The sequence below is a fragment of the Electrophorus electricus genome, chromosome 3 (assembly GCF_041902795.1).
Source record: "Electrophorus electricus isolate QZ-2024a chromosome 3, ASM4190279v1, whole genome shotgun sequence".
Lineage (NCBI taxonomy): Eukaryota > Metazoa > Chordata > Actinopteri > Gymnotiformes > Gymnotidae > Electrophorus > Electrophorus electricus.
Window position 1 is genome coordinate 2452501 of NC_137499.1, and position 22985 is coordinate 2475485.

At 47.5% G+C, this 22985-nt stretch overlaps 2 protein-coding genes and 1 long non-coding RNA gene across 11 annotated transcripts in view; 2 read left to right on the forward strand and 1 right to left on the reverse strand.

Annotated features, from left to right (window-relative positions):
* Positions 1-140, forward strand: part of swap70a (switching B cell complex subunit SWAP70a) — an 8678-nt gene extending 8538 nt beyond the window's left edge. The window contains exon 12 of the mRNA XM_027011730.2: positions 1-140. This exon is cut by the window's left edge and continues 557 nt beyond it. The gene's annotated coding sequence lies outside the window, so the exon portion shown is untranslated.
* Positions 141-4922: 4782 nt separating this feature from the next.
* The window catches only part of sbf2 (SET binding factor 2), a 75098-nt gene continuing 57035 nt past the window's right edge, over positions 4923-22985 (reverse strand). For 5 of the 8 annotated variants that reach the window (XM_081709447.1, XM_081709464.1, XM_081709458.1 and 2 more), the window contains 24 exons: positions 22726-22982; positions 21018-21190; positions 20842-20915; positions 19270-19465; positions 18957-19084; positions 18073-18248; positions 17802-17935; positions 17500-17701; positions 17024-17220; positions 16664-16807; positions 15559-15642; positions 14193-14267; positions 13450-13628; positions 12691-12867; positions 11850-11951; positions 10830-11015; positions 9793-9919; positions 9297-9424; positions 7848-8072; positions 7610-7717; positions 7165-7355; positions 6959-7046; positions 6727-6858; positions 4923-6342 (listed from right to left, as the gene is read on the reverse strand). In XM_081709447.1, the coding sequence (XP_081565573.1) occupies positions 6244-6342; positions 6727-6858; positions 6959-7046; positions 7165-7355; positions 7610-7717; positions 7848-8072; positions 9297-9424; positions 9793-9919; positions 10830-11015; positions 11850-11951; positions 12691-12867; positions 13450-13628; positions 14193-14267; positions 15559-15642; positions 16664-16807; positions 17024-17220; positions 17500-17701; positions 17802-17935; positions 18073-18248; positions 18957-19084; positions 19270-19465; positions 20842-20915; positions 21018-21190; positions 22726-22982 (3582 nt within the window). In that variant the 3' untranslated portion in view covers positions 4923-6243. The remainder of the gene's footprint in view (positions 6343-6726; positions 6859-6958; positions 7047-7164; positions 7356-7609; positions 7718-7847; positions 8073-9296; positions 9425-9792; positions 9920-10829; positions 11016-11849; positions 11952-12690; positions 12868-13449; positions 13629-14192; positions 14268-15558; positions 15643-16663; positions 16808-17023; positions 17221-17499; positions 17702-17801; positions 17936-18072; positions 18249-18956; positions 19085-19269; positions 19466-20841; positions 20916-21017; positions 21191-22725; positions 22983-22985) is intronic. The other 3 variants (XM_027012601.3, XM_027012619.3, XM_027012611.3) reach the window with 3 other exon arrangements.
* LOC113579006 (uncharacterized) lies at positions 9940-22895 on the forward strand. Of its 2 annotated transcripts, XR_014121803.1 has the most exons (6): positions 10987-11125; positions 11579-11700; positions 14783-14862; positions 15032-15138; positions 22512-22633; positions 22762-22895. It is a non-coding gene; the product is annotated as an uncharacterized LOC113579006 (long non-coding RNA). The 2 variants fall into 2 exon arrangements; XR_014121804.1 differs by lacking the exons at positions 10987-11125; positions 11579-11700 and adding an exon at positions 9940-10446.

Consider the following 22985-nt stretch of genomic DNA (forward strand, 5'->3'; position numbering starts at 1 on the left):
AATAAGATGCAAATACTCAGTATCAGTCTCTGATGTGTGTTGTTTCTGTTAGAATAACTAGAGCACACTGGTTTTCCCACTGGTTTTCACTGATCATCAGTAACTAAACTAAGAGATTAAAATCTTCTTTCATCTTTTTATTCCTAAGTGCCTTCCTTTTGCTGCGCTTCATCACAAATGGAGTCTATGTTCAGCGGTTTCGTAGCACTTAGCCTGAAGTCCACTAGGATCCATTGTGTTCTATTGCTGCCATATTTTTTTTCTGTCGCTGAAATGTTTTCATCGTGAACTGTGAAATGTGTCTCTGCTTGCCAAACCCTCACTTCATGTCATATCTGGCTCATGTGGAACCACACACCTTCAGTTGGTCCTGGCAGATGAGCGAAGGTAGGAAAAGGCCATCCCTGACCAGGGCTCAGAACAACACGGCCAGCCATTGTTTTGGTGCTGGCTGGGGCGCTGGAGATCTCCACCATGCTCTCGGCTGGCACTGGTAGGCTGTTGATGGTGGGTGTGTGAGACCTGGTGCAGTGGTGGCTCAGTGGTGAAGGTACTTGATGTGTAATCAGAAGGTTGCTGGTTCAAGCAACCCACCGCTGCCAAGTTGCCACTGTTGGTTCCCCTGAGCATCCCTCAGTTACTCAAGTTGTACTCAGTCATAATTGTAAGTCGCTTTGGATGAAGGTGTCATCTAAATGCTGTAAATGTAAATGGTGTGTCCCAAACCTGCTGCTGCCCTCTGGGCTGGCAGGTACTGTGGCTGGAGTAGCCGGACCGAGCCCCTTCTGCTGGTGGGCTAGGGTGCAGCTCATGCCATGCGCATACCTCTGAGCCTCGTTAGACAAAACAGGATCCCGGACTCCTTCTCCACCGTCTGCCTTGGACCCTGTCTTGGGTGCTACATTTAAGTGGAATGCTGGCACAGGTTTGTTATGGATACAGACTGTAAAGCAGCGACCAAGATATCTTTCCAAGAATGCTGAGGAATGGAACACTGTACGAAAATTGTTTGTGAAACCCTGGAAAAGACAATCAGTGGGTCCTCAGAGATATGCTTCTTGTGTGTAAAATATCTGTTCTAATTTAAAACAGTACTGTGAGGCTGACAGTAAATGCAGATTTAGCCAACAGGCTGAAGGGAGGCTAAGGAACAGTTTCACCTGCTTTCAACATGATATAGGTACAAAATGTTTTAGTTCTTAACTTATTTCTCATAGTTCAGAGTTGCATAGCTATTGCACTTAGCATGACATCTGAACTCAGTCTGAACTCTAGAGGTGATATCGAAACTGAAGACAAAGGTCCTGATGGATCTGGCAAACACAGCTGATGTGCTAAAATGGTGAGAAACACTACTCCCAGTGACGCCTCGGTTCGCTGGCACTTCTGCCATAGAGGAGACGCTTGTCTTCATGCCATGCGAATGTGTCAAAACAAACAAAGGGTACGTGAAGTTGGGCCCGTGTTCCTGGCACCAGGCAGGCAGAGCCAGCCCCCATGATGCACCCCTGCTGTCTGCCTTAACAGAGAGGGATTGTTGGTCTGAAATGAGAAGCTGTGGGCCTCGGTTCAACAAACGCACGGCGTTGCCACCATGACAGGTCGACCGAGTCGCGTTGCAAAGCAAATCAGGAGTGACGTGTGCGTGCGGGGGACTCACTCTAAGGTTCAGAGCTGGAGACGATGGTGACACTTCCTGCATGGGTCAAGGTGTTGAAAAATATACTCGGAATTAGATACAAAATCCTAACACAAAGTCATACTTTTATTAATATATTTGTGAGACGAAACATTGATTAAATATCAGTTAAACGGATAGTTTAATGAATTCTAAGTGTAATTAATTGCAAAACTAACTTTATCCATTCTATTAACTCTACCTTCAACCCTAACCACAATCTAATCCAGAATGCTACTCTAACCTTGAATGAACTGGCAAAAAATTACTTTTCCTTTTCATTTGACTGATTTTAAATTTTTTTTAAAAACATGGCTCCTAAGCGAGGGCAATTAACACTTATAAACAGTTTAAATGTTTTCCACCCACTTTTTCTTGTAGCTACACACCCTCGTGCACATTCATGCAAAGGAATGCACACACAGCTCGAATAATGGCTTGGTTGTGTTGCTCACAATGAAAAGTGTTCTGAATGCCCCCTGACGCATCTGTTTGGAATGTTGGGTCAAAATCGATTTATGACGGCTACTTTTTTGATCTTGTTTGTTTGTGTGATTGGCTTTTATTCAGAAGCACCTCCAGGGTCAGTCGTGGATCTCCATGGTCCTCAACAGTTTCTGCCCTTCGTGACCTAAACCCACAGAAAGAGTGAGTGCTAGGACAATAATTCACAAAGTCACCAATGGGTAGACACATGAATAACCACCCTCAGGACTTTGAATACAGCTGAACTTTAACTGTTTATAAATAGAAAAACTTTCTTTGCGTTCACGCCGTATAACGCATGCAGGCCGTATAACGGGAACGCCGTATAACGGGAATGCATGCAGGCGTGCTTGGTTTGGAGCACATTTTTCCTGGAGACCTGATTCTGGCAGCTCCCATTGTGCACCGGAGAGGGATGATCCCCGTGACTGAACCGGCCGAGCCCTGGCATCCCAAGGCAGGCAAAAAAAAACCTCTTTCGCCATGTGGCCCTAATGCCCAGAACTTGTCTACATGACCCCTCTTTTGGATGATTCTGTCCTTAAACCAATTCAGAATGGGAAGATACTTTTTTTGTAGTGTCCACTCTAGAATGAAACTCTTTGGCCATTTTCTGATGACTTTCCAAACTGATCTAAGTGTATTGTGCTGTAATCGTCCTCTGGGAGCGGTATAGGTGGACACTACTTGTATCAGCATTGCAAGAAACGTGACATCAGTTCCCGGGCTTTTTCACAGATGAACGGCCCCCAGTGAGCCAGGAAGAGCCAACATGGCTGTCTTCTTCTCTAGCTGTCTTTCCTAACATGAATTGGAGGACAACACCTCTGGACTTTGGGGTATCTTGTTATGGAATTAACAAGATTAGGGAATTCACTGAAATATTGGGAAATCTAGGGAGTTTATGAAAGGCCCACGTAATGTCTTTATTGACAGGTCATTTTCCTCATGTCTTGCGGGCAGCCAGGGCTGGAAGTGTGGTGCACGCTCCCCTGGTAAGCACCATTCTTCATTGTGTCCCAGTTACATCATGCACAATAGTGATTTGCCAGCTGAATAAGAAAAACCAGTGACTGACCACTTCACACAGGAACATCTGAACATCTGCGTTCCATCGTCCAGCAACAATGTGAAGTATCCCAGTCACTCTGACATGCAGAAAGATACTAATTTAACCATGACTAGCTATGTTGCTGGAATGAGAATAACATATTTATGCTCCATTTATGTCAATTTAAGACATTTCATACACAAAACGCTTTGATGTGATTAAGTGTAGACTATGCATCGTCCCATAAAAATGGAACAATAATTAAAAAATTCATTGCATGTCCAAAAATTACTCATCTCTTTTTTTGTTGACTATGATAAACTGTGACAAGCTGAAGATTTTCTCCTAGGAAAAAGTGTCATCGAGCAACTATGCAGAGATTCCTAAGACCCGTGTTAACCGCTATCTGCCCCATTCCAGTAGTCTCCTCTGCGGCAACCCTCTCTCCCTTCCTCAGCTGTAGTTGTAGTGAGCCCTGGTCCAGATGTTTAGTCATGCCTGCACCTGCACATCATCTCCAACTTGTGTGTGGGAGCTGGGGGGGGTTGAGCCAACCTCCCGACAGTGGAGACTCCTTTCCAGCAGTGTCTTATTACATCTAGTTAAGGGAGAGGTCTCATTCAGAAAGCAGGGACACAGGAGATTTGTTGATGCCATGTTTTACTTCAACAAAATCCAGGAAACATTACGTTAGCAGAAGGAATTCAGTCACACCTGAAATCCAGTAACACATAGATCAGCTGCAAAGTTAGGAACATGTCAGAAACGCACTGGGAAAGTTCCATTTGGCCCCTCGGGAGGGTCAATTTAGCCTGCTTTGTGCAGTACACAGTGTGAATTTGGGGGCGCAAATGCAAAACCACAATTCTGAGAAGTAAACACCGAAATGTTAGCAGCACGAAAATCTGAGGTTGTATGAAACTTTTGGAGGATGTGCTAACCTTCCTACGCACTGTTCCATGTTGCTTTGCAGGATGGGAATAAGGCCGTAGTCATATATAACAGTGATTATACTGGGTTAAGAGGCTTACAGATTATTGTCAACAAGGGAGAAGCACCGATGGCTGGGCCCCTTAGACATGTCATATGTGAAATACGCGCTTGTCGTATCATTGCATGGGAATGTTTACAGTACCAAAGTTGCCTTCATAAATTAAGGCAAATAAAAGTGTTGATAAAAACAAGATGCACATTTCTGGGCTACAATGACAGGCTGGATTTGTGGAGGTGTTCTTTTTATTGAAAACAAAATTCAAGGAACAGCCTTCACAACCCCCGTCTGTCTTCTTGATGCTAAGCTTACGGATAAGTTGGGAACAGTCTTTCAACTTGACAGGCATATAGTGCCGTTGGTTAACCATAAACAGCAGAGAGGTGTGACAAAACACACCAAGTACATCCATATTCTGGCATGTCCGATACACTCCTTAGGTAGCACGGAAGTTAAACAGCTGGCTGAGATGGTGGCATCCCCCCCCCCCCGAGATGCTCCTCAACATATGGGAGTAGTTACATGGTGAGTCAGGCTGGGATGTATGTGATGTCAGCACAAGCTTTCGGCTTCAGAGACAAGGGCAACATTCCTAAAAATGGGTTGTAAGCTACTGTCATGCGCTGTATGAATGAACTCGTGAACTGAAAACCCACGAGCTCGTGGAAGGCCGCAAGTTTCTTGCATACAACAGTAAATCACTTAGGAGTCAAATGTTTAATTTATGTTCAAGTTCTCGATTTATTACAAAGAAATAAAAATAAACAAACATGAACATTAGTGGCACCACCAAACATGGTACACAGACACAGCAACATCCTTTCCATGTACAGTAACAGACATCTCTTATCCGAGTGAGTCCTCTTAGCGTTGTTTCTTGAAACCACACACACACACACACACACACACCTACCTAAAGAAAACCAGGGTTAAATCATGCAGTGTCCCACACATTCAGACAAGAGCCCTTCGATACAGAGAGACCCTTGGCGAGAGCCAACAAATCTAGTGTTTGTCCCTTCATGTCAGACAGAACAGCTCACGCAGAAACAGGGAGTAATTTGGTCAATAAGTCAACAGAATATGTAAAACTAACGATGGCTTCAGTTCTGTTAAAAGGTTAGAAAAAAAAACCCACACGTACACCACAGCACATACACAGTATAAAACCAAGTTTGAAATGTTACAGATATTTACAGGAAACATAAAATTTCCATCTGTGAACAAACACCAGTTACTCGTTAAATGATAAAAAAATAATTTACATCACAAAAACCAACCTGTTATCCATGAGCAGACACATTCATGTATTAAAAAACACAAAACCACAATGGCTTAAATAGAAAATGTCAGGAAATATTTATGCTTTAGTGTGCAAAGTATTGTTTTTTTAAGAGTATACATTTGTTTAGACAGATGTTTTTTTGTACATAAAGTAATGACTTTGCCTTGCTGTTTTTACCTACTAGAAAAAATATATGCGGAGTGCTGGAGTGCATATCATAGTATTAAGTGCAAATAAATTGCCTTGTTATATTGTGCATCTTTTAAAAAACATCCATCAGGTATTTTTGGCGGTTCTTTTGCATCTCATAAGCAGCAACGTCTTTTCCTCATCAGAAGTATTTTCTCTCATGGGTTCTGACCGCACACAATCTTATTCTGGGCCCAGAGTGTTCAATGGCTTGTGCTTGCAAGAATCCGAGAGGCTCTGAAGCAGCCGAGCTCAGGAGTAGCTGACAGGAGAGCGCCGGTGATCGGGGTGAGACGGAACCCGGCTAACGTGAACGCGCACAGTTCCGGAGAAGAATACCGCGGCAGTGAACCTGCTGCACTCCTCATAGTGGGGTAGGGAAGGAGAGATCCTCTGGAGAACTCCCATCACACCTTCCCCTTCCACAGGCACTGGGGAGCGCTGCTATGGTCCTACTAATGCACAGTGAGTCTCCCTGCAGGGAGAGAGACGGTAGGGGCGAGGGGTGAGGGACCTGGCTTCCAGGGGCTCTGACAGAGGACCCCGTCGGGGAAGAGCCGCCCTCACGCATCAGAGATGCAGCTCTGGATCTTATCCATCCACTGCTGGGCGCTTTGAGCGTTCTCCGCACAGAAGTTGTACACTCGCTTAGTGGTCTTCAGCTGGAAAGAGAGTCTAGGTTTGTGAAAGCTTGCAACTGAAAACATGTGCAAAGAACTCTACCATAAGGAAAGCGAATGAAAATCAATGACCATAAATAGATGGTTAGATGGACAGATGGATTTATGGATAGATAGACGGATGGACAGACAGAACTTGACTGATCCTGGGGGAAATTGATTATTTTACAACTACTGTTAGTATTTAACAAATGACTTGATGCATCTTAAGTTTCAGCTGTGCAATCAACATTTATTCTCTGCTGACGTGTTAATGTTCTTCTTTCACGTGAGGCGCTTACACCACCTCAACAGTGGTCCGTGCAGCACGTGCCGCTCTTCAACGTCACACCCTGAGTGTATAAGCAGGACACGGAAGCTACTCACATCGAAGAATGCTCTCTCACTGATGTTTTTGGGGGCTCCTATGGTTGGTGTTGCCATGACAACCGACTCCACCTCAGCCAGTTCTATGTGGCCCCTGGAGCTGGTGTCTTCATCCGAGTCATAATACCTCAGCTGAAGAAAAACGCCACGGTCAGCGTGCGCGGAAAACCGCATGGCAAACAGCAACTCCGGCACTCAAAGCCACAGCCCCTCTAGTACACGCAGCACTCGCCTGATGTTTCGTGATGTCCAGGACGAACCACCTGCGCTTCCAGGCCTTCAGCAACGCCCCTCTCTTGTACAGGACCCCTTCGAAAGACCTGCGAGAACAACACCAGCAACTGTCTGCCTTACAACGACCCGTCAGGATGTCAGTCATGGGTCTCATTTCTGAACAATGCGGCAGGGAGTGGCAGGGACTCCTCAGACTCCTCCCACCTGTTCTCGTCACTGCGGGGCGTGAACTGATTGTAGAGCGTGGCGGCTCGCCGGTTGACCCCGTTGGCTGCAGTAGGGCTGCTGTCCTCGCCCAGGCCGCTGTCAGGCAGGTGCAGCATGGAGCGCCGCTGGTAGGCCTGCAGGCTGGAGGTGGGGATCAGGCCCGAGACGGAAATCGACTGCTTCCGAAGCTACAGCGGCAGGGGCCGGGAAGACAAAGGAAAAGAGAACGGCTCATTCAGGAAAAGGGGCAGGTGTGTATGTGCGTGTCTGTCTGTGTCTGTCTGTGTGTGTGCGTGTGTAAATAAATAGGAACTGAGAATGAGCCTTAGAGAGAGCGTTCTCTCTTTTTAAAAGGTCTGTAATCACACAGCCGAACCGGTTAAGTGTATTACACCATCTGGACGGACACTCGGGTAAGAAAGCATGAAGAAGCCCAGCTTACACTGCCTTCCTGTTTGAGGTCCTCCTGCACACTGACTCTCACTTTCTCCAGAGTGGCCTGCCATCGCTCGGGAACCTGGCTCAGCTCCCCTTCCAGTCTCTCTATGTCCTGCAGTCAGAGATACTGTATCAAAGCGCAGCCTGGCTGCCTACATGGCACTAGTTCATCTTACTAGCACTACATGTCCCAGCATGCCCAGGGGCATAGAGAAGCGGGAAGCGGAGCAGGCCAGGCTTACCGCCAGTAGTTTGGTGATGGCATCAGGCTGGGCTCGGGCAACGCTGCTGTAGCAGGGCCAGATGATCCTCCTCTTGCTGGAGTTGAAGGTGTCCTGCTCCTCCGTGCTCTCTGAGGGCACCGCCAGCATCCTCCAGTCATACGAGGGCCCGGTGGACAGGGTCTCGGCCGTGTAGAAGTCCCATTTTGTCAGGTTTGGAATGGAAAGGGATGGTTTCAGCACGGGCTACACAGGAGATAGAAAGAATGAGGAACGGCAGAGGAAGCCACTCGACCTGACGTGCTGTGTACACAGGACTGACATATTAGACAAATTCCAGTCATTTCACTTGGGTAGGCTAGTCAATGGGCAATGCACAAATTATAGACATTACACTTTATATCAGGAAACGATTTTCACAGTGCCATTAACATGGCTGTTCATTTTCTTCCAGCCAGTCATGAATCTATGTAGTAATATAATTTGTATTTATAATATTTGTAAATGTAAACACAGTATGGTCAGAATGATGCCCTTAATGCTAAATAAATTAAATATTGGGGGGGGGGGGGGATAACAGTCAATGTATTGCTTTCTAAATCAAATGAAGGTAATTCATTTAAAGAATATAGGTCTATAATAAGCTTCATAGTTCAATGTGTGGATAATAAATAGCTTGCTATTTCTAACCTCAAGTGAGGGTTTGGGGCTAATTTTAGCTAATTTAAAAATATTTATTACCATATACATTTGTATCTGTGGACTTGGAGGACAACAGAAAACATGTCAGTTGAAACAACAGTGAACTGATCTAGCTAGATCCTTAATTTTGGCCAAATAACATTAGCTAACGTCCTGTTTAGTATTACACAATTTGATAGCACTGTTCTGGTTGCAGTTGCTAATAAAGGTGTTAACACAAAGTTACTAGACACCACCACAATGCAATAAATGTGTGGCAGTAAAACAAACAAACAAACAAAACAAAAAACAAATAGCCAACACGAAGAAAGCATTTTGTTAATCAAGTGTTAAAGTCAAATCTTGAATAGTCTTATTCAGTGTGTTACCAGTACGGTGGAAGAGAGCAGAGACAGGGAGAAACACACCTAGCCAACTGCTGAGAATCTTTCTAGCTTTTTGTATGCTGATTTATTTGTGCTAATATGTAATGATGTAATTACGGTCAGCAGTTGAGAAAATGATTGACTCAGAACTAAGTGAAGAGTCCTGCGTTTGTGAGAAGGGAGTAAGCTACAGACTCTTCACTGAATGAACACGAAACATTTAAACAACCAGACACATAACTGGGCAAGCTTGGAGATGCTAAAACAGGCATGTTATTGTGCAGAAGGTCCAAGCTGGGGGGCGTTCACTCGAGCATTAACGAACACACACACACACACACACACACACACACACACACACACACACACACACACACACACACACACTTTCCTCTCTCTTTACCTCTGCCTCTGTAGGACTGTACAGGTAGTTGAAGAAGATGGGACTCCGGTGGTGCATTCTGCTGATAGACTCCCAGATACAGATCCCTCTCCTGGCCTGCTTGCCTCCTTTATCCTCAAACAACGTGCCTTTATAGTCCGAGAAACAAAGGGCTGGCTGTTAAAGAAGCTGCACACTGTAACACAATCAGGTGTGAGCCTGGAGTCAAAAGTGTGTCAAGTGCGCACACTTCACTCAGACAAGAGTCCTGCCGGCATGCGGCTGGCTGTCTCAGCATGCACCCGAGCTGTTAACGGCACAAAACGCTATTGGGAGACATTTGAAGAGGTCATTGACTGCCTCCTTGCCACCACATGTTCACAAAGCTCCTTCTTTGTCTCCAGCACATTCTGATTACTTCGTGAACACAGTGTGGCTCTTTTTTGTTATAGCCAGTAACTGAGAATGCGCTGTAGCTGGTTCACTGTGCAGGCACCCTGGGGCCGTGTATGCGTACCGTGCTCCAGGCGTTCGTAGTCAGAGTCCAGCAGGAAGTTCTTGAAGCGGTTGGAGATGTAGTGGTAGGCAAGGAACTTCAGATAGTGCTGATTAAACTCGAACTCCAGTGGGTACTGGTTATGGACCTGGAATGAGAGGGTTAGTCAGCCGCGTCCGAGCCTCTCTGCCCCGGCGATGACCGCGTATACACTAGCCACTACAAACAGGACACAGCCGAGTTTGGGGGAACGCAGGGCCAGGGGGAGGAATTCTCAAAAAAAACAAAAAAAACAAACAAACAGCAGAACAGAAGACAGAAATAAGGGACACTGTCCATCTGTCCACCACGGTTAAGTTCTCACAATTGGGGCCACCTGTGTTCGCTGGCAAAAACAACAGCTGCCTGTAAAATGAGGCACTTCTATTTTCAGATGCTTTCTGCTGCGTTTCTCATATGCATGACAGCGTGGGTCAGTGTGCCTGGGTCAGCCGGGCTGTCCACGCCTCGCTTTCATCATCCTTATTGGGAAACAGCTGAGGACAGAGCAGCGCTGGGCTCCCAGCAGAGACACAGAGAGGAGACACCGCGTTCTTGGAGCTGTTCTATCGCAACACAGACCCCTCGTCAACCTGCTTTCAAACAACCTGGAGGGAGGTTTGAACCCCACTTCAGGTCAGTGCCTGCAGGTCGAAAGACCATCTGGATTATGATACTTTAAAAAAAATATATATAAAAAATTTGCTGTTGGTTTAAAAAAAAAAAAAGGCATCCCCAGTGAGCAGATCTAAATGACTTATGTGGTGTGGGGATTGCAAAGGGAAAGCTAGAGAATGCATTCTGACAGCTGAGTCTCTCTTTCATTATCTCTCTCTCTCTTTCTGTCTCTCTCGCTGTCTCTCTCTGCCCCCCTCTGTCTATCCCTCCCTGCTGGCTCTTCACTGTAAGAATGCTGTGAGCTCATGGTTAAAGCACGAGGGGAACAAGGGACGTGTGTGTGTGTGTGTGTGTGTGTGTGTGTGTGTGTACGCGCGTTGAGAGTGAGTGCATGCTCTCGCCTGGTGCACGCAGTCCAGGAACTGCAGGAAGATGGGCGTGAAGCCGCTGCCCTGGCTGCCGGGGGTCAGGTTACCACGCTGGCTAAACTTGTGGCCGAAGGAAAGCCATTCCTTCTCCACCAGGACCTGGAAGCCCTCCAGTGTCCGGTAGAACGGATCGCTCAGCAACTGCACCAGCGACACCACCTAACAAGAGAAGAAAGACAGAGCAGCAGGCCTGGGGATCAGCTCCAACTAAGATCTCAGCGTCGGGAGGCGCTCCACAGACGACACGGTCACATGGCATTCGCATTAAGGTGCGTTCTACGTCATCAGTATGCGATGCATCAAGTGGAGAGCTTTCCACAAGCCTGAAGGCAAACTGAAGCCTCAAATGGAAAAAGGGCACTAGAACACATCAGTGTGACTGCGCAGAGTGGCCTATCTAATATTCTGTCTTTAGCTTCATGTCCTAGTCAGATGTAGTGGAGGACTGGAGGGCCAATATGCAATCTGACAGCACCCAGCTCTGCTTCCACCCCCCAACAGCGCATGTTAACAGCTCCTGAGAGCCAAAACACATGGAGCTCATTTAGACAGATCAAGACTGAAGATCATGCCGAGAGAGAGAGAGAGAGAGAGAGAGAAACATGGGCGGGGGTAACTTTCTGGTTCCGACACATGCCTGGCACACTGGAGGTCTTCCCCTGTCTGTTCTGCACTGAGGACACACAGTGCCCTCTTTATGGATGCTGCTCTGTCTTAACCAGGGGACATGGCGGAGACATGGCGGAGACATGGAGGAGACATGGAGGAGACATGGAGGAGACATGGAAAATCTGAGTTCAGTCCACAAGAATGCGACAAACCCTGCTGGAGCTGCAGAACTGAAGTAAGAAGGAATGTAATGAGGGGCAGATGGTGCTACAAAAAACTGAAGCCTGCAAGCAAAGTGGCACAAAAAAACAAAAAACAAAACAAAAAACCCCCACAAGAATAAATGTTGGGTCTGTAGTGCATATATTAGAGAGGAAGGCTCACCTGTGTGGTGATGTCCCAGCCATCCTCCAGACTGAGCATCACTGATGACCCACTGTCCAGGAGCTCAACTAGGATCAGACACAGCTGGAGCAGCTTATGAAGCTATGAGACACACACACACACATACACACACACACACACACACACATACACACACACACGGAGACAATAATTTAAAAAAGCACAACACTAATTTAAGAATGTAAGTTTAGCTGTTCCTGTTGCATTTATTGTGACGCTCGGCTGGCTATGGGCACAGGTCACTGCTGACGTGGTCCTCTTGGCGACCTTGGAACAGTTCCCCATAGATAATATTGTTCTGGTGTATGAAAGGCAGAGGGTTCCCTGGGGCAAGGGACTCAAGGGGGCACAGCCATTAGCGTGGTAAGCAACTCGACTGCGTTCCCATCTTTGTGCCAGATCATTTCCCAGGGGAAGCGGTAGAGGAAGCACTTTGGAGAGGAGGGGCTCAGAGTCACGGCCCAACTTGTTCTCACAGTCCTCCCCAGAAACCTGACTACAGGGAAGTGCTTCGAGACACCGAAAAGCACGTTGTACCAAGCTGAACGTGGCTGCACAATACAGCTCTTATTAATTGTCCTGGTGATACTGGCATTTGCAATATTGATATGGAAGAAAAATGCACCAAGAAGTCACCATTTTTTGTGCATCCTGACCAGTTTCCTGAACTATGAGTGTTCTGTGGGCAGTTTTAATGAGTCACAGCATTCACACGTTCCAGTGAATGTGAATAATCTTGGTCAAAATAACATAGGCCGGTTTTTAATGATGCCACGTTAGGGACTGGTGAATTTAGTGGTGGAGGAGCACGAGAACCCACCTGCAGAATCCACTCGCTCTCTTCCAGCGCCTTGAGGAAGGAGTCCTCTGTGTCGGTTGGCATGGCGCTCGGAACACAGGCGCGGAGCAGCTTCTTGAAGGAGGCCTTGGCTTGCCGTGTGTCTGCAAACTCCACCGGCACCAGATCGCAGTTCAGCATCGAGTCCAACTTGAAGCCCTGAGACAGACACGGGTGGTCATGCCCACATTAGACTGATCACGGAGACCCACACCAGACTCAACTTCACAAACTCTCTACACCAAAAGGGATTAGATACACCAGTGAATGAAGTAAAGGACGAATGCATAACAAAATGTTTTTCTTTTTATGGACCACATAAAGAACGCCGAAAAAGGAACCAAGTTTGCATAACTGGTGACCAAACAGTGATTTATTAGAAAGTTAGCAAGCCAAAAAATATAATATCAATCCACAGACAAATGCAACAGGGATATCATAAAAGAGAGCACAGAATTTTACCAGTGATCCAAATGTAATACACTTTTATCCAAAACAGGAAAATTGTATCAATAAATCAAGACTTTTCTAAACAGTTATTAGGAACTATCATATTTATCTTAATCTGGAAAACATGTGGTCCAAGTATGACGGACTGCAGTCACAGTCTGACAATATCCTCCCACTAGGCTCCCACATTGATAAAGCATTAAGGATCTAGCACTTCAGGTAGTAACACAACTGTACTTGTATAACCTCACATGTATGACTGCATGTGTCACTGAAAACTGATGTCCATACCCTGAGGTGAGACTTCTCTCCGAAGATATAGAGGGCTGCTTGCTTCTTGAGGAGCTGTGCTTGCAGACTCTCGCTGCCTGCAGGGGGTGCCAGATCCTTGCCAGCTAACCGCGCCCCCACTTCTGCCATAGTGGGGTGCTGGTTGAACTTGCTGCTGGAACGCAGGCTTGCCCACACACCTTTCGTTAAAATCAAGGGTGAGACGGACAGACAGACAGCACAGTCACCGTCAGAGCGCTTTACAGATTGTGTAATTGCAGCGGGGGAGAGGTGGATGTAGTTGTGGTGGTTAGCGGGAGCGGGGGGTTTGGTTAGGGAAGATGTACATTTATTACCTCCAGAAATGTTTTATAACAATCTGTTTACAATACAGCAAATCAACATGTCTAATACAAGCCAACAACCCATTTTTATAACTCTTCTCTCAAGAGATCCTACAAATGTTTATGCCAGAATTCAACTGTGGTTCACCCTCAGCTGAGTGAGGAGTGACCCTCTGCTGACAGAGGTAGGAGTGAACACCAGAAGCTGGCTTGGAGCCAGAACTTCATGGAACACCGCCGGTGTGTGGAACTATAGGAAACACTGCAGCAGGACACGTGCTAACTACGGGGGGGGGGGGGGGGGGGGAGGTTTGTGGTGAAGCGAGGTCAGGGAAGCATGTTAGGAAGGAGTGAGGCATGTTAGGAAGGCGATTTATGGAAAGCAAATGACAGATTAGTCAGAGTGAACAGGGACTGTACCTTGATTGTGGAGTCTCCCCTTAGCTGCAGATTTTTGGTTTGTGTGAGTGAAAAGTTTGTCCCTGTACCCAAGCACTGACAGATTAGGGATGCAGGGATGAGAGGCACAGAGAAATCACATTAGATGTAGAAATTCACACAAACAGACTCCTCCAAACCCAGCCACCGATACTGCTACTGTCAAACGGCCCAAAAAGATCATGAAAGCCATTAAAAAGTGACGCCACTGATGAAAACAGCGGTGAGTTGAAAGGTCGGTTAACACGCACTGCTTCAAGTGCTTCCGAACTTCTGAAAATTTCACTCCACTGCTACACTTCAATATCTCTTTGAAATGTCAAAATGAAATTGTACTTTACAAACATCTAAAAACATATCCTACAAAATCCTACACTCACCATAAGATGTAAACAATGTACCTTTGTGTATTTACACTGTAACCTACGAAGGAACGTTCAGGACATGCTATTTTCTTACTGATGAACATGCAGCTTTTCCCTCTGCTTTAAGTGGTATGTGACACATCTCTGCACAAGCCAGCACAAGTTAATAAATTCATGAGGGTGACAACAAAACTGTCTCAATTCCAGACGTTTGAAGAGTCCGAGTGTTTGGAAACCACTGTGGTTCGATTGTCCTCGGAGCAGATGCGCGCGCTGACAGAACAACGGTACTCGCCTCCAAGATGCCGCCCTTTCTAATTCTGCTGTAATGAGTCACTGTTCGCATTCACTGCATTTAACCCAAATTACCACATCGCACACTGTAATCGAGACACTCGAGTAACACCCTTTCCCTCTCTGCTTCACCCCTGCACATAATCAATGCTTCGTCCGAAGGATGGGTCTTATGCAAGAATATGATCATCAGTGACTGTACTGCCAATACATTCCTCTCACACAAGCAGAGAGACTGCGGCCTGCGACACCAACACCTTCAGACCAAGGTATGAAGGCTCGTCTCGCACCAACAGCTAAGGTCATAAACCTAGTGGTGCTTTACTAACACCAAAGCTGCCAAAGCTTTGCTAAAGTCTTGTCTTACTACTGGAGCGTGTGTGTGTGTGTCTGCTCTTATACATTTTATGAAACATGTTCTGTGCTCCAATGGCCTGTAGAAACAGACATCTGCAAAGTTCAGCAGAAGTGGCACTGGAGATTTCAGAGTAGGACAAGCCAACACAAGAGCGTGCATAAGAGGGTGTGTGTGGGTGTGTGTCTGTGTTGGAAATGTGGTCTGAAAGAACATGGAGAATGTAATATTAAGATACCAGATACAGAACTAGAGATATGACCTGTATAGTCAAGGTCTTCAGTAGATACTACTACTCCTTAGAGTGGAAAGTAACTGATAGTGGCGTGCTTACCTCCTCTAGCGAAGCTGTTGGAGAAAGAAATATCCAAGTGGACGGGTGCTATCTTTGGGATTCTTGTTGACCTCCTTTCACTAGCTGTAAAAGACATTTAATGTGTTCGAATCAAACACTGTCTAATCTTGGCTCTCTGACAAAACAAATTCTTCATGTGAATGACAACATTGCAGAACATTTTGTGAGCTGTCGAAAACACTGGCTGACAGTAAACCACACAGCACCTGTGTGTCCTCCAGAGCTGTTAAATGTGCCTTAACCAATGACGGTTGAGTAATGAAGGACTGTCTTGGCCTTGCCTTCCAAAGCCTCCACCACACTTTCGATTTTTGCCCATGCACTTTTGGTGACATGTCCAATGACTCACTCGAGTTGCACGAACAGTTTGGCACGTACTGAATACTTGATTAAATCAGACCTTTAAATGCACCTTAATTCCACCTTTCGCCAACCACAAACACATTACAATCCTCTTACACCTTTTAATGGGCCTGGAAGATCAGTGAAGGTCACGTTCGGGTAACCTGACCATGTCTTACATGGTTAGGCAACGTTCAGCTGCAGTTGTTCCATAACATGCATTTAGAAGGGAACGTGCTAAGGGTTTTCTGAGCGGCTCCCCGGGCCATGCTGCAAGGCTGTGATCTGTAATCTAATCCAGTCCACTACACCTGAGCCCAATCTACAATCTTACGGTCTTTCCATTATGGGCAGGAGGGATGACTGTCAGTGTGCTCAGGCAAGGGGGCTGTCTCCCTCAGCCCAGTTAGCAGGGACAAAAGGAGCTTTGTGGGGGGAGACACTTTGCTGATGGGGCAGTTTAGAGCCACCCGACAGGACCGGACTGGGGCAGCAGGGATTACTGGGTAATGGAAGAGAGATGGTTTCAAGGTGACCCCTTCATGTCCTGTTCCGCTTATGTAATCACATACATTGTGCTTGAGTTCCTCTGGAGCTCAGACCTTCAAATATAAATAACAGTTTGGGCAATGGGAGGAAGCCGTGGAGAGATAAGCCCCGAAAGAAAACACCACATCAAAATGGGGACCACAACAAGCAAAAACAGGCATGGGACAAAACACCAGGGGTGAGAGGGGTGTACCTGGAGACAGGCCCACGAGTGAGCGGTTGGATAGCGTGTTGCTGCCACCGTTGGGTTTGAAGTACACGGGGATTGAGCTGAGGATGGCCTGCAGGTACTTCTCCTGCTCCAGACTACTGGACGATTCTGACGAAGAGGTAGGAGCTAGAGCGAAGAGGTGGTGGTGGGGGGGAGAGAGTGAAACAGAGAGAGAGAGAGGGTGGGGGCGAGGAGGGGGAGAAAGAAAAAGAGTGAAGGAGTGGGAAGGAGAGAGAGAGGGAGAGAGAGATCACAGTATGACTACATGAATGTCATTTCAATTTCAGTCCGATACAGAACATTCTAATGCGTCCCTAAATTCTCACTGGTGTGGGCACGCACCTGCTGCCGCGGGGTTCTGGGACTTGAACAGCCCGACCACACTTTTGCCGTGGAAGCCGCCGGCGCGCATCAGGACAGCTTTGGTGCCAGGGTGTTTCCAGCACACCACGGGCAGCCGGTTGTGTCTGTAGCAGCGTGCCACCTTTTGCAAGCTGCTGTCCTGCACGGTCTGTGGCACCACCAGTAGACCCGGGTAACTGCAGACAACAAAGACAACCCTCGGGAGGACAGCGAGACTGCTTGACAGTAAACAGTGGTCTGCACTCCGTAATGCTCCGATGAGTTTGTGAAATGTCCTTGTGTAGAAGGCAGTGATGGTAAGAACAGATAATGTCACTGTTTCATTGAATGTTTGCAAAACAAAAGGTAATATTTTTCTTGTGAATGTTTCGAATGTTTGACTAACTAAACAAATGCAAGGGTGATCATTTAGTCATTCTTTTGCGACGACGACTGAATGCAGGACGGCGTCTAACCTGCGACACAGCGAGTAGAGTCTGTTGACCGCCGTCACGCGGAACTGCTCTCCACTCTTGGAACGTGACGAGCTGGCCGTGATGGTGCCCAGACCAAGCCTCTGGTAGTCACGGAAACAGGCACGCTCCACCAGCTGCTCCATGGTTGACTTCTCCGAGGCTTTTAGGGTGCTGCTGGTGGGTGGCTCGCCGTCGTCCGATACTGCAATGCACCCCCACCAGACCCAGGTCAGGACCCCAGACGGAGCACCCGCTGACGTCCCCGCCACCCTGCCGCGATATGTGGGTAAAACCTGACTCACCGGAGACGTCGTCATCCTCATACCAGGTCATGCGGTTGCCCTTCTCTAGTTTCTTCTGCAGGGTGGACTGGCGTCCCATGGTGATTATACCTGCTCTCTTCGCCCCTTTCGCTAAGGTCTTGGACAGTGTGCTGCTGAGAAAACGCAAAAAGCACGTCACCCTTTCCATCTGAGCCTTTTGATTTAAACTCACTTCTACAGCTTGCTTTCCATAATGCTTTCTGGAACCAGTCAGCCGCTGTCGATATCTTAGTCGATGCCTCAAACGCACCGGAAGCCCGTGTTCCTCTCCTTCTGCTTGGGGAGAAGAAGCTGTGGGGCCATCTGCCCGGCCGCAAACGCAAAGGTGCTAAAGGTGGACTGCGGATAACGGATCCTCTGCAGGTGCTTCCTGAAGATCTCCACCATCTCGGAGGTCACCTCTTCATCAAACGCCACCTTAATAAGCTGAGACACACCACAGAACGCTGTTGGCCTTACTCATTCTCACTACTGCGTTGGCGAAATTCAGCAGTATGCCCTCTCCTGCTGGGGTCACCTCTAAATGTGTAAATAACCACTGGAAAGTTTGGAGGCCAGCATCAGGACCTGCCGAACTACTCCGAGCTGGACCGCTGAGTGTCTGGGCTCATTCTCTGCTTTTTTGGAAGGAATGTTTGGGAGCGAATGTTGGTCTCTGACCTCATACCCCTTTCCCCTCCCTGTGCTCCTCCACTCTTTAGGAGTGTGCTAAATGAACTGTGCTTAATGAACTGTGCTTAATGAACTTCTAATAGAAACTACAAACATTTCCATACGGGTCCCAGTTTAATGGCATGCATTCGTTAAGGGACTGGGGTGAGTCGTTAAATATTTATGGCCTTACAGTCCATGAACACAACATGTGGGTCTGTTTTTCTTCTGTTTAAATATAGCACAATGTTACCATGCCCTTCATGGGAGACTACAAAGATATCTTGAACAAAAGACATCAAAACACTGATACTGCTTTTACAGTAATCAGAATTCAAACAATTTAATGAAGTGAAATATAGAAGGTCCCTAATCCACAAAAAAAACCTGTACTGAGGTCAGTTCCTACATGGGTAAAAATAGGAGAACGCAAAGATGAGCAGGAAAAGTTCCGCCCCTCTGGCTTGTTGGCGGATTCTGTACCTGGAAGGAGGCGGACCTGAGCTGCAGGCCCTCCTGCATGTTCTGCTGAAGCTGGTTCTGAATGCTGATCTTTTTGTCTTTTGTCAGCGTGGACACGGGGAAACTTCTGATCACGGGTTGCTCGCCAACTGCAGGCAGACATAAGCGAATACACGTGCATAAAGGGCAACAGAAGGACGTTGTAAACCAAGTGTTATTGTGTGCGTCACAAACGATCACCACGGGAGAAGAGAGAGAGAAAAACACATAAAACCGAGACCTGTGATAAGAAAGATTTGGTGAGAAGAGTGTGGGAGTGTGAAGTAGCCCTTACCCAAGGGATCGTGGGGAGTGCCTTTGAAGATGACACGGTAGCTGGTGAGGAAGAGTGCCCCCTCTGCAGGCAGGATGTGCGGTCCACCTAGCAGGCCGCCCGTGGCCTCTTCTCTGCCGTCAGGGTCCAGGACCACACGCAGGCCCTCGGCCACGAGCTCCTCTCCTGGGAGCAGGGCGGGACGCAGGATCTTTGGCTGCGGAGGATAGGAGCACAGTCAGAAGTACTGAATTCCCACGCTTCCAGGTCATGCTGCCGAGAGTCCGCGCTTTCATCGGCCGGAGTCTGGCATTGGACGCTGTCGACGCAGCCGGGACTCTGCAGTATTACACAAAATGGACGGCATGTTCTTCTCTGAAAATACAAGGGCCGAGGGTCACGCCTGCCAAGAATCTTTCCAGTCTACATTAATGATTTATGAAAAACTGACAATGTATAAACACGACTTTAATCTTTATGGTCCAACTTTATGTAAACATTGTCAAGCTGTGGGGATGCCGCCCAGATGACAGATGTCTGAAGGCTTCAAACAATTAGGCTTTCTGGTCACAGTAAACATATTCCCTTGAACCATTATGTTTACATTAACGGGACACTGAAGTGGTCGCTCGGCCTCTTCTGGCTCGGACTGTGCTCCGCTGTCTATCCATTTCATTAAAGGACATGGGAGAACAGCAAAACAACAAAGGAATTGGGCAATTCTGGAAAATCAGGTTCTTGTCCTTTGTACGAATGTCTGGGTTATCAGAAAGGAGGACCCGTGCTTGTAAGTATGGAGGGTCCAAGTTCTTGCATGGCTGGGCCGGGCCAGGCCTCCTTTGGCTTGTGAAGTCAGGCTAGAAATGTTTACTATGAAGACAGGCTCCCTAGAGGAACCTTTGCCTGCTCACACATCACACAGGAGAGGGGATGGAGAGGTCAAGGCAGGCCTGCATAAGGCGGTTTCCTCAGCCACACATTAGCTACGATTCCCCTTCTGGCCTAGTAACGCCCACAAATAACACTGCTTTAAGCCAGTTGAGCATTCTTTCTTTATTCCTGAGAAGTTCTTTAAGGTCACACACGCACACACGCGCACACACACACGCGCACACACACACGCGCACACACACACACACAAGGGAAATGTCAGAAGACTCTTACTCACAGTAACCTCCTGGAAAAAAACATCTCATCCTCAGCATCACCTTTAGACAGAGTAACGTAGTTTTATTTATTTGGGTGTCTGTACCATCAGTGATTAATTTTAGTGTTCTGGGTACTCAAGACACTCCATGTCCAGCAGCCAAAACAGCAGTGCAACATGCAAGAACAGTTGAGCATCACTGCACATAAATCGCCAGCCTGATGGCTTTAGCTGTTTACAGGCTCTGCAGGACTAAAATATGTTGCTGGCAACAGACTGGCCCCGTGCTCTGCTTTGAACATCAGACTCAGGCTTGGCACACGGGTTTAAAAATCCAGTAATCTAAGACAAAGGCCTGGGAGTAACATGTCTCACAATTCACAAAGGTCGCACGGACAGATCTGATATTAGTAACGCGCCCAAGATGGCGACACACCCAAGATCACCTTCTGAATGGGTGGGAGTCTCCTGCTCTCCCTGTGAACAGCCTCCAGAGTTTCCATTTGTATGGCCACAATGCCTGAACATTAGACAGAGAGAGATTTCGGTTCACCAAATTAACCACACAACAACATTTAATTGTTACAGTTCTCAGTCACAAATTAGAAAAATCTCATTTTACCTGGAATCATGCTGTGGAGATTCTTGATGTGATCCTGTGTCACGCTGCTCTCGGTGCACACCTTGTCGATGAACCGAGCGATGAACTTTACCACCGAGTTTGCGACGTCACTGTTTTCAGACTCTTCGAATCCACTCTCAGTGTCGAAGCTTTCTGCCACACTGCCTGCGATGCTGTAGGGAACACAAGAGCAGGACATAAAGCAGGACAGCCAGTGTCCCGGTCCTGTAGCACAGCGTCACTACTACACCACAGCCAGTGTGGCCCAGTCCAGGTCCTCCAGCAACACTTCACTGCATCTCACACACATAACACACACCTGTGTGAAATTGTAGACAATTTGTAAACCCCAAAGGGCAAAATTTAACGGGTTATTTTATCAGCATAACATTGTTTACATTTCACATTGAAGATTTTCTAAACAGGCAGTAAAAGCAAAAGCATGTGACATTGCGCAATAGATAATTAGTTGACAGCCATTCTGAACTGCTGATGTCCTGGGCAGTTCACATTAAAATCAAACCCTAAAAAGAACCTGTCGCTGCTTTAGCTAGTAACATTAATTTAGTTTCACATAAATAAAACTTGCGCTGGGACATATTGTATCATGCTCTGACTTCAGCAACACAAACAGGACACTTTGCTACCAGATTCTCCTGGGCTTAGTGGATGTCAAGAGAGTGATGCAACTGTCGTCCCTGTTTACAAATGGACCGGTTCCGGACTTGAGCAGAAATAAATTCAAAACATGCCTGGAGCAAGACCTTCAAAAAAAACAAAAAAAACCCCAAAACACCACACACAACCCAACATCCTTCAGTAGTGACATAATGACAGCAATGACTATGGTTTTTCCTAATCAGACAGACAGTGCGTCACCGGACAGAAACGAAGCTGTTCAATAAGCGCGCACACACACACTCACACACTCCCTGTGAGCTCTGTCACCAGTTGCTAGAATTAGCGGTTCCCTGTGCTTGCGCTCCACTAATATGCACTGTGAGCTACTGTGCAGTCTCTAATGAAGAAAAATGCAAAGGAATCGTAGAAGCAAAGCTCTGGAGATATCAGCCTGGCCTGGGCTCATATCCTGGGGTCCGGTGTGTCTCCTTAAGCCAGCACACTGTCATTACTCCAAACCCCCACTGCCCCCCAAGGGCCCATTGTTGATTTTGGTTATGGTTGAGTGCTGTCTCCGACAGGTCGGCACATTTCCCCGCTCAGCTGAGGAAGAGACTTGGAGGCAGACCGCCTGCGGCGCCAGCTAAGGAAGGTGGGAAGTAATACGGCACAGAATGGGATCTCTCTCCTGGGGAGCTGTTACCGTGTCCTCAGCAGATGCCCCCCGAAACTGCCTCTCTTATGGAAACTATGCTCCTTCTCCAGGCTAGCTTTTGTGCCAGAATTGAGCCAGCTTCATTTCGTTCAATGGCCCCCGTCCAGATAGGAGAGTTTTGGTTGCTATTTTAGCTAACATTAATCACTGCTTTACAGGCTACTGGCTGGTCGGCTGAACCCTGGACATAAGTGATGCTTCGCCAACGTCTGGCCCTACGCGGCGGTCCTAGCCACGGCAGAAAACGCAGCGGTGTTCCGGCTGCTATCCGTCAGCAGCGGTGAGGGGTCGAGGGGTGTGTGTGTGTGTGTGTGTGTGTGTGTGTGTGTGTGTGTGTGTGTGCATGTGTGTTTGGGGGGGGCACTGCCTTGCCTGTTGGTGACGATGCTGTTGCTTCCACTCTCCCAGTCCGCGGCCGGCGTGGCACGGAGGAGCTTGTTCTTACTGGCGTCCAGGGGCACGAGCAGGTAGACCATGAGGCTGGCGTAGTGGATGGCCTGGCTGAACACCGTGCTCTCCTCACTCTTCACCAGCTCCTGCTGCTTCTCCTTGCTCAGGTCGGGCCAGGCCCGCATCTGCTCGGCGGCCAGGTCCATGGCACTGCGCTCCGACTCGCTGGGACCCTGCGCCTG